The sequence below is a fragment of the Verruconis gallopava genome, assembly GCF_000836295.1.
Source record: "Verruconis gallopava strain CBS 43764 unplaced genomic scaffold supercont1.4, whole genome shotgun sequence".
Lineage (NCBI taxonomy): Eukaryota > Fungi > Ascomycota > Dothideomycetes > Venturiales > Sympoventuriaceae > Verruconis > Verruconis gallopava.
The window spans coordinates 234,737-248,181 of record NW_015622140.1 but is presented as its reverse complement, the minus strand read 5'-3'; the positions used below and the strand labels follow the sequence as shown (position 1 = coordinate 248,181).

The window sequence follows — 13,445 nt, the reverse complement described above, 5'->3', positions numbered from 1 at the left end:
TTCTCACGGGCCCTGAAAATGAACATTTCGAGGAATCCCAGTTGATATCAACTTACTTTTGGTCGCAACGGAAAAATTTAATGGCTGGTCTATGTTCATTAAACCATTTTGAAAGGCTATAACAATATGAAGTCCAGAATAAGCATTTTCTCATAGCTATAGGCGCTTAGCTACATACGCTAAATTGAAACGCTTAACTAGCTTCCAGATATTGTTGTTGGACATTCGTACTTAATTTGCATGCTCACCTAAATTTTCAAGTTTTTCGACATCGAGTACGTTCTCCTCTAAGTCTCATTGCGCATCCACCAAACAGCAGTCGAAAGCTAGATGTTTCGATCAACTGTGCCATGACGCAGCTATCTGCAAACGCCTTTGATTTCATGCCAAGCACACTTCAAGGAGCAAGAGAACCACGTCTCACCGGCACGGGAAGACAGCGATGTAACCTTCCAAACACCAGAAGCTGCGCCGCTCCAATGGATCGGTACCTGTCGGAGGAAGCTCAGCGACCTTGATTTTTACTGCAAGGTGCTGTCGTCGGAATTTGGCTAGATCTAAAATCTCTACGTATCCGTACGTGATCGTCGTCATCAAATTAACTATTATCTGTTCTTTTTTCTTCCAACTGCTTACTTCCAATACCCAGGTCATCTGCAAATTCTCAGGCTCCACGTTCCTCAATATATCGTTTCACATCTTTCTGGAGCGTGTTGCTCTGCAACTTGACTAGATCCATGATCTCCTCAATGTCCGCCGTCTTGTTGCAAAGAGGCTCGACCTCAATCATTTGATCGAGTACAGCTTGCAACTGATTTGGCAACCACTGCGTGTTGTAAGTTCACTTGTCTTCCAGAAAGGAAAGTTGACTAGAACTGTACTCACCGTAACAATAGGCGATCCTCCCGTGGCAGTGGCATGCCTCGTCCTCCGCAGAATGTACTCCCTTGTGAAGTTCCAGTGACGCCACCGGAAATCCCGCACTTCGTTAAGGCACTTGAGATACCAGCTAGCGCTTTCCTTGTCTGCAAGAGCGAAGCGACGCACGTCGATGTTCTCGGAACGAGCCTGGACCCAAGCAAGGAATTCGCGATGGTTCCCAGGCCTGTATTTGCGGAAGTCGCGCAAAATCTCCGTAAGCGGTGTGTTAGGCATGGTGATTTGCAACAGATTGTCGCAGAGTGGAATCATGCTGTCGTTGGCTCCGGACTCACCGCGGAAATATTGCGGCTCGTTGCCAACGCCTTCGTACAGGACACCATTTGGAAACATGGTCTGGGAGGTGATGCCGAATATGAACGTCCGGAATGACGTATAGGATTGTGGCTTTGACTTTGTCCACATTTCGTTCATGACAGTATTGACTCTGGCGAGCGCATCAACGACGCCTTTTAGAGCTTTGTTGAACTCTACGCGGTTGGAGTCGGCGCACGCATTCAGAGTATCCATGGCGGCAGATACGAGCGCACCAGAGTGTTTCACCATGGCTACGTGCACGAGCACAAAACCCGCCTCAGAGGACTTGGGATCAAGTCCATGCTGCAGCGTACAACCTGTCAGCCCTAGTCTATCATAGTTGAGTCGCTTCTTGGACATAGAAATATTGGACCACATTCCATTCTATCCGTGAACGAAATCGCAGCAACTTAGAGCAAGAGGCGTGAAAGGCGAAACACCTTGCCACGTTCTATGACTTACTTCGAAAGCCCTGATGAGGCGCAAGTTATCATATTCAAGACCCTTTTTAGGGTCCTCTAGGCGGTAATTGAACAGGGCATATGAGCCCGCATATTCCATGAACGGCATAAAGCCTGCACTACAACACGAGTCAGAATGTCAGGAGGAATCCTCTTTCCTTGGCACCCAAAGGTCAACATACATTTCTGCCACCTTAACAATGGGCACAGCGATGTTTGCGGGAAGCACATCTCTGGCCAAACCATATGGCTCACCCTTCATGAACCGACCATGACCTGGGTCGATGTGAGCGTGAGATCAAGAACCTAGGTGGGAGACTAACATGGTTCAAGTAGATAAGCTGAGGCCAAGAAGGAGTAGTCTCGGTAGAGCGCATTCATGAGTGGTAGATCCTCCTTATACTTCTCAATAGCATCAGTCAAGTCAGGGAAGTTCTTGACAGCTTCGCCAAGCTCACATGTAGCCAGCAGCCCAGGTGTGCCATCGGCCTTCTTAATCGGCATATTGGACAGTATAGTCTCCAATGGCTCAAACTCCTTGGGTAAGCTGACGACAGGCTCTGCACGAGGTAGAAAGCCTCTGTCATAGGACACCATGAAGGCAGGCAATGACTTGTCGTCAGGCACGGTGTCCTTCAGGACGTTGAAATAAGTTGAGGTTGAAAGGGCCATCTTGATCTAGGTAAGCACGTGATAGGACTCTGATCGATGAATGTGAGGTTTTTGACTTATTGAGTGCCCAACACCCGCGAACCACGCTTCCAGGCGCTTATATAGACAGAGGCCGGTTTCAAATCCGCTATTTTGCGGACTGTTCCGGCCACGCCCTCCACAACGATCATACTAGCAAGATATGTACGTAATGAAAGCCTCCAGGCTCCACGATAAAGATTTTTCGTTACCAGCTAGTTCCATTATGTGTCAGCCCGCTCTCCGCATGATCTATCAGCCCCTGTGCGAGAAGTTGCATTTGATGATAACGCTGGCTGGAGTCGATCGGTGCTGGATTGGGATAAATTGTCCAGCCCACTGCAGAACAGATATTCTGGCGAGCCAGACATCTCCCCGTTCAACGGGTAACAGTCTGGCCCATGGCATGCACCGAATCGAACATTTTTATGCTCCGTGAATATGTTGTAGTACGTGGAGGGAGGCCCGAGAATGGATGATTGGCTGGACAGCGGAGCGGAAAGGGCAGTGATGTGAATTTCGCCCAGCAGTACTTGATCTGCTCAGCTGCGGCTCGCCTGCCCCGTCCTCCTCGCTCCAAGACGGCCGTCCCAGTGCGGAAGACTCACTCATGCCGTAGATGCTCTGGCTAGGACGATGGGCCGCTGCCGTCGAGCAGCTGGTTGAGCGCTTCCTCTCAGATCCAAGTTCAGGGTGAGTGCTCGCCCGTGTTTCGTTTGGCGATCCAAGCTCGCAATTCTTTCTAGACTAAGCAATGCGCGGAAGCTTACTTTCGAGGGTCACGTTTCAAGTGACGATCCATCACAGGCGGGCCGGCTTCTAGTTTAGGCTCTTGAACCAAGTTCGTCTCACGGTCTGGTCATTTGTACGCAAGGACAAGGTGAAACACTCAATAGGACATGCCTAATATATGTGCTGCATCGGTCATCGACCGCGGCTTTAAATCAATTGCCTCAGTTTGCGCTGAACATTTCAAAATGGAATTTGAAGTCGCTCACCAAGCATCCTGCGATTGACCATTCTATCCCACCCTTTTCAAAATGTTCAACTTCAAGAACAAAGGAAAAGCAGTGCTCAAAAATCGAAACGACGACGAAGAAGAGCAAAAGAGACTCACAGAAGCGAGTGATCACGAAGCCAATGATGAAATACACGAGACGACTCAGGAATACTTGTTCAGGCGATCGCTTGAGCGCAAGATTAGAAACCTAAAGATAGCCGTAGGTTTATTGAGTGTTTGCATATTCGGGCTTCTTCTTTTGCAAGGGCCATATGCGTACCAAAAGAGTCGAAGCCGGTTGATCCCATCGCCAGTTCCTCCACGTAGGTATTTCCTCTGCCACAAGCCTCATGACCAAAATGCTAAAGAGAAAGTAAGTCACCACGACCCGCGTCGTCTTTGAAAAGGATGAGCTCTACGCTCGTAGACCAGACCCAGAATCGGACGCAGCGTGGGACGCCCTGCTTCCTCCAGGCAGAGGCTTCGTCTTTATACCAAACCCGCACGAGTACGGCCTCCCACCGGGCGAAGCCACACCTTATGGAGATATATACTCCATCGCTGTATTCCACCAACTGCATTGCCTAGGACAGCTTCGACGTTTCACCTGGCTGTTCCTGGACTCTATCGCCGAAAACGGGACACACGGCGAGCTAACGCGACAGGCGATTATGCAAATGTTTAATGAAGGAGATCATGCAGAGCATCTCCACCATTGCTTTGATTACCTTCGACAAACAATCATGTGCGGTGGTGATATGAGCGTGGAGTGGCCAAGGGATGAGCCTGACGGGAGGCGGTTTGCTGTCGACGGGTGGGGCATTCCTCACGAGTGCAAGAATTGGGTGGGTGTTCTCCGATTGGCTTTACGCCTTTCTCCCGGCGAAGTGCTTACTTGAATCATAGGATACGATCATGGAGTACATGGATCAAAATCACTTCAATATGTCCACAAATACAGAAATTGCACCATTAGGAGGTAACGTTGGATGATGAGGATGACGATGTGGACGAGGACCGAAAAGCTTGACAACGTTTCCAAGCAAAACAACTGGGGGGGGGGGGGGGGGGGTCCGCAAAATGCTTGGAAATTCGCAACGCAAAGGGCAGTGTGACGATTTCTGTGCGTAGGACCTCTAGCTCAGTGTAGTACACAAAAGAAAGTGCGATTCTTTTACATGCCAGAGATTTCTCATTTGTACAAAGATGCATACTCAGCATCACACTCTGCCGACATTTCCAGAATCCGTCCCAAAGCGAGAGTCACGCCATCGCGGCTTGCAAATCTTTGGTCTAATAGTCGAAGCCCTCCTTGCCGTACTTGTTATACTTCTCATGCAGCTCCTTTGGCAGATTTACGTTTGGCACGATGACCACGCTGAGAGTGGACGGCGCATCCTTTGGCTCCTGCTTGGTGTCTCCTCCCGGGTGGTACTGGTAGATGGCGGAGCGGCCAGTCTTCCACGCTTCCGAGTCAGGCACCTTTGCGACGGTCTTCTCGGATGCAGATGTGGTTGGTGATCGGGCTGCAGATAGAAGGCATTGTTAGCACCCAATCTAGCTTTGATGAGGTGGGTTATCAAGGCCCAAAGGTCCTTACAGAAGTGCCAGCCGGCAATGCCAATGATGCCAGACATGATGGCAAAGAGGATCTATAGAGAGTGTTCCATTAGCTGCACATCCAACCATCTTCAAGCCATCGGTATGCACGCACGTAGAGCTCAGGATCGCGCTTAGCACCTTGCTGCAGAGCACCTTTCGATTGACCTCGCTCGGCAGCGCTGGCGCTGTGTTCGAATCGGCGAGCGACCGTGCGAAGAGCGACAGGACGAGCAGCCCGTAGGCCAACACGGGCAGCAATTGAGTACATTTTGAGGCTCAATTGGAGTGTCTTGGAGCTGGAGTGGAGAGTGAAAGTGTGGTGGAGTGAGCTTCGCATGACGCCGCAGCGAAAGTTGCTGTTGCTGGCTCGGACCGGCTTCTCACGAGATCTTGGCACTTGACCTGGCCTGTGGGCGCTAGGCCGAATCGGGATGGGCTCGTTTGCGCGCTGCAGGCACTTCAAGGGGGCTCGACAAGATGAACACCAGCTTTGGTCGTCGCAGGTTGTCACGGCGCCGTCGTGCTCAGATTCTTCTTTTCGCTCCCGTTCGTGACTCTGCGCGCTTTGCTTCCATCTTCTCTTTCAACGGCACAGAGCTGACGGATCAGTTTCTTCGTTCTCTGTTCTCCGTCTTTCCCCTTCTTTGTCCATCCTGCGACGCTTGATATATTCCCCCCCGTTTCCTATAATTCTCTATACTTTTTTTCTGCCTGAGTCGACGCAGCCATCCGCACTTCGACATTGCGTCCCGACCTCTCCTGCTCCGTCTTGAGGAGACCATGCCCTTGTGTGTCCCTACATCGCACCTCTCAATCGTACAAGTCAAGTCTGTGTGATGAGCAGACCTACCAGATCCGGATCCTTGGGATCCGACAGCGACACGTCCTCGTTTCCGACGGGCCTGGCGGCGCCGGGTAGAGGAGGGCAAGCCATGAGCGTTATATCATCGGCCATGTCCGACGTACCAGAGACCGAGGGGGAAGGTACACCTCAGGGCGTCACTGGGCCTGCTGGTGAACCCGGACTGCCTCCGTCGCGACCGTCAACCGCAGCAACGGCAAAGACGGGCGCGACATCCAGAAGAGCGCCCGGTAGCGCGACCGGATCAAGGCCGCCGTCTTCGTACAGCCGTACAAGTCGAACACACGTACCTTCTCTTACGTCGTCCGCGTTCTTCCGTCCCATGTCATCGCAGAGACTGCAGGCGCAAAGAGGCCCACGTCCTGCCTCAAATCAACTTACTCCTCGCTCTGTACCGACCAGTGAAATTAAGGAGAGTCGCGCACCCGAGACGGCTGCAAGCACGAAGACAACAAGCACCAATATGGCACAGACAGCTGTGGTAAGTTTGACTTCACGTTCATCATAATCAGGTTGCTGAAGAGTGCTGCATTTCTGTCCTGTCCAAATAGAATTCTTGCAAAATCTCTTGAAGATCGCACTAACTTGCGATTGCAGATGGGGTTGCGACTCGACGAGCGTCCAGTATCACGGGCAACCGACATTACGGATATGCCAGACAGGGGAACGGCGAATGCTTCGCCCAGTGGCGCAGACACGTTAAGAAGCGCAGGCGGGAGTGAGGCTCCATTAGCTGGTACAGATGTCTCGCCGATACGACACAGACCCAACAACCTCGATCTCACCCGGTCGTTCAAAAATGTACCGAATCAACAGACTCAAAAGTCACCACGATCCCCACGGTCGTTCAGGAACAGTTTCATCATGTCAAATCGTAATAGCCGTGCGTCAATAAACAGGCGACAAGAAGGGCATGAGAAGCTAGAGTCTGATCCACCCACGCCACGTACGATCACAAAGGAGGAGACGAAGGAAGTGGTCAGACGCGAGCTGGGGAAGAACTACGAGTACTTCTCTGGCAACACCCGGTTTTTTATGGGCGGCCGCTTCCAGAATGCTCGAGAGGTCCCGATCAACATTGGAACCGGCTTGGCAATAGTAATTCCTGCCGTTTTGTTCTTTGTCTTCTCGTAAGTGAATGATGTATCAACAGAGACTGATGCTTCTCTAACACCCCTTGTCAGAGCACACGATACTTGGCACCTTATAACACCTGCGATACCCATATTATTTGCATATGTCTTTTTGATTTGCTTCTCTTCGTTCATTCATGCGTCTCTATCGAACCCTGGGGTAATGTCGTCGAAGCACCTTCATGCAAACTTGTCTAACACATCCTAGATTTTACCTCGCAACTTACATCCTTTCCCACCACCTAATCCTAATGAGGACCCCTTGACACTGGGTCCTTCTCTAACAGATTGGACCATGGTTATTTCAGCGACTTCTGCAAATGCAGCAATGGAGGTCCCTACGAAATTTTGCAAAACATGCAACATTTGGCGACCACCACGAACGCATCATTGCAGAACATGTGACAACTGTATTGAAACACAAGATCATCATTGTGTGTGGCTAAACAATTGTGTCGGCCGTCGCAATTACAGACAGTTCTTCGCGTTCATCTTTTCCGGGTGGATTCTAGCCGCAATGCTTATCGGATTCAGTCTAGGGCATATTTTTGCTTGGAAACATAAATATGGCGGCGACTTTATACATGCTGTTCGTGGAACGCGCGGAGTTCCCCTTGCCATGGCTATTTATGGCGTAATTGCTGGTGCTTACCCTCTCGCCTTGACAGCTTACCACCTAGGTCTGATCGGCTCGGCACAAACAACGAGGGAATACTTGCAGTCCCGCAGATTCCAAAAGAAGGATCGACATCGACCATTTACGCAGGGTAACATCATCAAGAACTGGATTGTTATGCTTAACCGCCCACGACCGCCCACTTATTTGAACTTTAAGAAGCAGTACGAGGAAGGAGATCAGCGATATGGTGAGCGCAAGAGCAAAAAGTCCGCTGCATCCTCGAAAGAGGGACAGCGGGGAAGCAATGGAATGGAGATGCAGAGCATGACACAAGTTCAGTCACCTGACGCAAGAGCCGCGTAGTCTGCTGTTCACACACAAGGGGTCAAAAAAGGTGCGGATTGTGGAATAACGTCTTGAAGCTCACTTATTCCTTCTCGATGATACAAGTGTTCTTCATTGTGCTGCTGCTATTTAGCGAGTACGCTGTTTGAGAAAGAGCTTCCTTTCTAGTAATACACTATCTGTTCCACCCCCTTCCCCCTGTTCCCGGACGCCCGTACCATGTCTTTTGGTTATCTTGAAGTAGTCTTGCGACATCGACCTCGAAAGTACTCGGAGAGTGTCGTCGAAAAAGAGCTTTGATAAGACCCAAAGGTCGTAACTGCAGAAGGAAAGACATCGACGTGGGCTAATCATACAGCTCAACGATCTCCCGGTCCTCCATGCCGAGGTCTGCAGGCGTGGCTCCCCAGCCGATCAACGCGCCGTCGTACATGAATTTTGTGGTGTAAACATCGTGACCCAAATCCCTGCATGCTGAGACCATGACGACGACCATGCTCTGGAACATCCTCACGACCCAAGTGCCCTCGCAACCATGGCGGTCTCGCACCCGGACCACGACCTCGCCCTGTCGGGCGACGGGCCCTTCGACTCGGCGCAAGGTTTTGCCCGCTATCTCGGGCTGGTACCACGAGGCCGGCATGACGACGGGGTTATCTTCAATCAAGGCGGACGCCCAGGCCGGCTGGTAGTAGTCTTTGAGAGCTTGGAATTTATCGGGGCACCAGAAGGCCAGCTTGGCCATCAGCCGTCTGTCGGCGGGCTTTGTCGACTTAGCCAGAGCTACGGCGTCAACTTCCCCGTTTCTCAGTCGCTGTTTTTCTGCATTCGTGTAGTACATCCCCCGAGGAACTGGTGGCGGTGGAGGGATCGACCAGGGGGGAGGCTGTCGCTGTGACGGTGCAGTGGGAGCAGTAGCTGCTGCTGCTGGTGGAGGTGGTGGTGGCGGCGGTGGAGGAGGCGCCTGGTCTTGTGCTAGTTCAGGCACAGGTAAATACTCCACCGCGTAAAGCTGACCATTCTCGTCTCGATATATTTCTCCAGGGTTCAGATTGAAGGTGCTCATAACGGTGACGAAGTATCAATTCGTCTGTGTTTGGTTGTGTGTGCATGTGAGAGTGCTTTGAACCTGCAATGGAAAGTCTTGGAAGTGGAAAGGTGAGAGGAAGAGGAAGTTCAGTTGCGCGAAGAACGAGCAAAGAATCTTGTCGACCTCTTACACAATGGCTTAGACAAATATTGCCGTGATCTATTCACGCCTCGATACCTAACCTCCCTGGTGGCGTTGCCAGTTTGAAGCTCCAATGTATCTAATGGCATAGTCCAAGTCCGGGGGCTACTTTGCATGGTACAATATTTTCAGCTTTGAAAACTCATTAAAGGGACGATGAAGTCGTCGACTGACGTGGTCTTTCTTCCAAGAGGTTGAAGGACTTGGATCTTACAAGTCACGGGTTGGTCTCCTAGATATCAGGAGTTCAAGTCCCATTCGCGTCTGGGAGAGGCTTAGCCTCATGGCGACAAATGCTCAACAGCGTGAAAACAAGCTAAGAGGTACTTGAGCATGTTTAGAAAAGGTCTTTTGACGGTGCTGCATTGTTTTGCATTCCGTAGAAACCGTAGACTGCCCCTTTGTTCGAGCGAGATATGGACAGAGTGCCGTTCCATTCGATCCAATAGCGGTAATACACAATTCTTGAGTGATCCATGATCCTGCTGTAGAGCCCATACTGATCGTGAAGGTTGGACATCGTTTACTTTATGTTATTTGACCCCGCCTTGCTCTCCTGGTGGTCGTGGGACGTTGTAAATGCTAGTGGTTGATTGGGTGCCACGGCTAGGAGCGTAGCCTCCCGCGTCCCGGAAGCTGTTTATGTTAAGTTAGCACTATCGTCAACCACCTCCTTTCACCTCATGAACCCTAGGCACGATCTACTAGCCCTCCTGAGGATGGTAAAGATTTGCTGACGCTCTCCACGGCAACATACTCACCTTTTCTTCCTCAATTGTGATTGTACGCACTACTATATAGCCGCGGCCCAACCTCCCGACGCGCTATTAATCGCGAACCTTCGTCCCAAGCAGATCGACAGCCCTTGAACGACGACCTCGAAATCGTCACCATGAATCGAGGAAGCTCTTCAGACTCGGAGGATAGTATACTCTCGCACATCACAGTCGTGGCACGCGACAGCCCACCTCCTCCACCTGCCGGCCAGTTCACTACTTCCAGGAGTAGCGTCGGCGCGTCTTCACTGCAATCAACACCTCCTACCAGCTTGGACGGTCTGAGCGGAGAGGTAGACGCGTCAAAGAGAGGTAATGGGCGCCGACTCTCGCGTTCCAGGTCATCACTTTCTACGCTCGCGTCGGAGACCAGCGACAATGCATCGTCCTCCAAACACAAGCTTACCCGTAGCAAGGAGGATCTGAACAGCAAGGCCAGCAGTCGCGCTGTGTCTGGTGCTACGTTGGTAGAAGGAAACATGAACGGGGCCCAGATCAGACTGCGCAAGGCGCTGGACATAGACATGAAATGGGATATGGCAGACGAGCCTGGAGAAGAGAACGTTGGTGATGGCAGCGTTCGGAGACGCGCGTCAAGACGGCTTCATAGCACTACAGGCACCAACGAGAGACTCGGAACTCCGGGTACAACAAAGAGTTCCCTAGGGAAGAGAGTGCGTGACGTTGCGGGGGCGGTTAAGGACAAGGCTTCGTCAATAGCCGCAAGGGCGACGCAAGCGCAAGCGTCGCATACTCCGTCAAAACGACTCAAACGCGAAACTGGTGGTGGGATGTTTGCCATTATTCGCAAGAGCGCGCCCAAGCAAGAGAAACGGGAAGAGACAGCTGAACCTGAAGAACCGCCCAAGCCATCACGGCCGCCTCGGATTACGAAAGTATACCAAACAAAGGGGCTTTATGCAGGTCAGACAAGGAGCTTCAAGCTGACGGTAAAGGAAGGCACGAGCAAGAAGAAGCAATCGCAACTGGAAGCGGAAGCGATTGTCAAGGAGAACTCAGTTCTGCCATTGCCGATGTTTGGCACATTTAAGCGCTTGACCGTAGATGACACGCAGTTCTTCGCTCCGTATAAGCTTCCAGCCGATGTTTTGAATCCCCTCAGAAAAGAGCAGAACCCCAAAGATTGGAATAAGCTCAGCAAAAGTAAGTATCTGTGAATGAGACCGTGTCGCCAATCGCTAACGTTCACAAGACCGCTTCATTGGAGATGCAGCAGCGACGTGGAGCACCAAAGCCTGGAAGAAGCTTGATCATTCTGTTTGCCTGTGCGAGGACAAGTGTGATGAGGGCTGCATCAACAGAGAAATGTCCTACGAATGCAATGCACAGATTTGTAACCGAGGCGAAGATTGTGGCAATCGACCCTTTGCTGAGCTCGCGTTCCGTTATAAAAATAAGAACTTCATGCGTCTTCGAGAGGGGGAGAAGGCCGAGGCTAATCTCTGGGGTGAAGGAATCGAGATCATTAAGACCGAAGGTAGAGGTTTTGGAGTTCGAGCCATGAGACCTTTCAAGCCAAACCAGATCATCGTTGAGTATTGCGGAGAGATTATCACGCAAGAAGAGGCTGATCGACGTATGAACGAGGACTACAAAGACAAACAGGTGTGACATGATATTCATTCGACCTGAACGTAGCGAAAGATATTAGGAAAACTGACAGGAAACAGGATTTCTATCTCATGGACTTCCACGGTGGCATGATCATTGACGCAACCCGAGGATCCATATGCCGCTTTGTCAACCACTCCTGTGATCCGAATTGCCGTGTTGAAAAGTGGATTGTTAACGGGGAGCCGCGCATGGCTCTCTTCGCGGGCCGGGATGGTATTATGACTGGCGAAGAGCTGACATACGATTACAATTTTGAGTATTTCTTCCTATGCTCTTCCTACGATAGCCGTTTGCTTACTATCGTCAGGGTTTTTTCCAAGAATAGCACTCAGAAATGCCTTTGTGGCTCGTCCAACTGCCGTGGAGTATTGGGCCCAAAGTCGAAGTCCCAACCAAGCAAAAGCAAGCAGCTTGCCGGAGCTGTCAAGGGCGTGATCCATGGTGTGAAACGCAAAGTTGAGAAGATGATTCATGGTGATAATGATTCAGCTTCTCCGAAGAAGCGCGTAAAGATTGGCCCCAAGGAAGGAATCAAGAAAATGAAGAAGCAGATCCGCGGCTCCGCACCGGCAGTCCCAGCTGTAGACGCAAATGCTGCGCAATCTCGCAAGGAAGAGCGCGCCCAACGTGAAGCAAAGCGTGCTGCCGAACGAGCTGCTCGTGAAAAGGCCGACCGATTGTTAAAAGCGGCTCAGGGCGACTCTAATAACGAGAAGGGCGGAAAGCACAAGATCACACGTCGTCGCTCTACGTCTGCGACCATCTCCGTGTCTGACCTGCCAAAGAAGTCTCGAAAAACCGCCACGCCAAAACGCTTGAGTATGTCGCCAGCCAAGAGGATGTCGAGTGTCAAAAGTCGGGTGAACGACAAGCTCAAGTCCGCCGCATCTCGCTCACCGGCCCCGCGTAACATATCTCAAACGCCACTTCTCAAGTCCTCCACCTCTTCAGCTTCTGGGGATCAAAAGGCCATGCGCCAGTCTCGCCTCTCCTTCGGTCCGGTCGGTATGAGCTTCAACGTCTCCCCTACGAAGCTTGGAAAGGGAGGTCTCGACAATCAGGAAGCTGGACAAGGTGGAGAACGCGTTCTAGCAATTCCAAAGCGCGGCTCGAGCTTGAAGGCTCGCACTGGGAACGCGCGTTCAGGCACGGCAAAGTCACTTGCAAAAGGGGTGACCAAGGTGACGACAGCTGCAAAGGTTGGCCTAAAGGGCGACGACGCTATTCGCAAGACCATTCGCACCGTTTCTGGTGCGGAGTAAGCGCCTCATCAGGAGTCTGTTGACTTGACGTGTGCGATTGACCGCATACCAAACTGTCAAGTTGCACGCATGTTCGGCTTTTTTTTTTTTTCGCATGTTGTCCCGCTGTTCAAAGCATGACTTGGTCACTTTCTCAACTGCATCGTCTTGAAGGAGCAGCATGACTGGCTGGAGATATATACGCATATATGTACTTGGGGTGCAGCATCTTTTTTTTTAGCGATGGAGTTCACAATTGTATTACGGTGCCTAGCTCTGCATTGCTGTTTTCCCGAAAAGCCAGGCGATACATGTCGTTGACGGCTAAGTATACACAGGTATTTCACTATTCTTCAATGCGCAATATCTCATACGGTTTGGTTACAGGGATATGTTATACAAAAAAAAAAAAAGTGCAGCACGCCATCAATCCCTCAGTCACCTGCATATCCACTGTACTTAGTATCCATATTGCCCCCGTAGGAAATGCATGTTTGCTCCTCCTTTTTCACTTCTCATCTCAACATCCGTGGTCGGACCCCTCGACGCAGAGTTCAACTGGTGCACGTTTCGACCCCAAATCCGACCACCAAATCTCTTGGTCGTCGAAGATT

At 51.1% G+C, this 13,445-nt stretch overlaps 6 protein-coding genes across 7 annotated transcripts; 3 read left to right on the top strand and 3 right to left on the bottom strand.

Moving 5' to 3' along the window:
- Window positions 1-93: 93 nt before the first annotated feature.
- PV09_01513 (uncharacterized protein) lies at window positions 94-2,962 on the bottom strand. The gene is made up of 5 exons (XM_016354413.1): window positions 2,021-2,962; window positions 1,880-1,973; window positions 1,699-1,816; window positions 886-1,539; window positions 94-826 (listed from the first exon to the last, which is right to left on the bottom strand). Exons 1-5 carry the CDS (start codon window positions 2,367-2,369, stop codon window positions 665-667), a joined length of 1,377 nt encoding a protein of 458 aa, XP_016217425.1. The 5' UTR covers window positions 2,370-2,962; the 3' UTR covers window positions 94-664.
- Window positions 2,963-3,056: 94 nt separating this feature from the next.
- On the top strand, window positions 3,057-4,435 carry PV09_01512. 2 transcript variants are annotated; one of them, XM_016354412.1, is made up of 4 exons: window positions 3,057-3,080; window positions 3,179-3,710; window positions 3,766-4,232; window positions 4,294-4,435. In XM_016354412.1, exons 2-4 carry the CDS (start codon window positions 3,428-3,430, stop codon window positions 4,378-4,380), a joined length of 837 nt encoding a protein of 278 aa, XP_016217424.1. In that variant the 5' UTR covers window positions 3,057-3,080; window positions 3,179-3,427; the 3' UTR covers window positions 4,381-4,435. The 2 variants fall into 2 exon arrangements, with proteins under 2 accessions (XP_016217424.1, XP_016217423.1); XM_016354411.1 differs by lacking the exon at window positions 3,057-3,080 and having other exon boundaries at window positions 3,086-3,710.
- Window positions 4,436-4,454: 19 nt separating this feature from the next.
- Window positions 4,455-5,348, bottom strand: PV09_01511 (uncharacterized protein). Its single transcript, XM_016354410.1, has 3 exons — window positions 5,102-5,348; window positions 4,988-5,039; window positions 4,455-4,913 (listed from the first exon to the last, which is right to left on the bottom strand). The coding sequence occupies exons 1-3, from the start codon at window positions 5,324-5,326 to the stop codon at window positions 4,681-4,683; spliced, it is 510 nt and encodes a 169-aa protein (XP_016217422.1). The 5' UTR covers window positions 5,327-5,348; the 3' UTR covers window positions 4,455-4,680.
- Window positions 5,349-5,487: 139 nt separating this feature from the next.
- PV09_01510 (uncharacterized protein) lies at window positions 5,488-8,225 on the top strand. The gene is made up of 4 exons (XM_016354409.1): window positions 5,488-6,332; window positions 6,449-6,981; window positions 7,036-7,144; window positions 7,193-8,225. The coding sequence occupies exons 1-4, from the start codon at window positions 5,826-5,828 to the stop codon at window positions 7,964-7,966; spliced, it is 1,923 nt and encodes a 640-aa protein (XP_016217421.1). The 5' UTR covers window positions 5,488-5,825; the 3' UTR covers window positions 7,967-8,225.
- Window positions 8,226-8,294: 69 nt separating this feature from the next.
- PV09_01509 (uncharacterized protein) lies at window positions 8,295-9,014 on the bottom strand (the record flags this gene model as incomplete). Its single annotated transcript, XM_016354408.1, has 1 exon — window positions 8,295-9,014. The coding sequence occupies one exon, from the start codon at window positions 9,012-9,014 to the stop codon at window positions 8,295-8,297; it is 720 nt and encodes a 239-aa protein (XP_016217420.1).
- An 828-nt stretch (window positions 9,015-9,842) lies between these two features.
- PV09_01508 (uncharacterized protein) lies at window positions 9,843-13,236 on the top strand. The gene is made up of 4 exons (XM_016354407.1): window positions 9,843-11,119; window positions 11,169-11,581; window positions 11,647-11,846; window positions 11,898-13,236. The coding sequence occupies exons 1-4, from the start codon at window positions 10,072-10,074 to the stop codon at window positions 12,850-12,852; spliced, it is 2,616 nt and encodes an 871-aa protein (XP_016217419.1). The 5' UTR covers window positions 9,843-10,071; the 3' UTR covers window positions 12,853-13,236.
- Window positions 13,237-13,445: the final 209 nt, after the last annotated feature.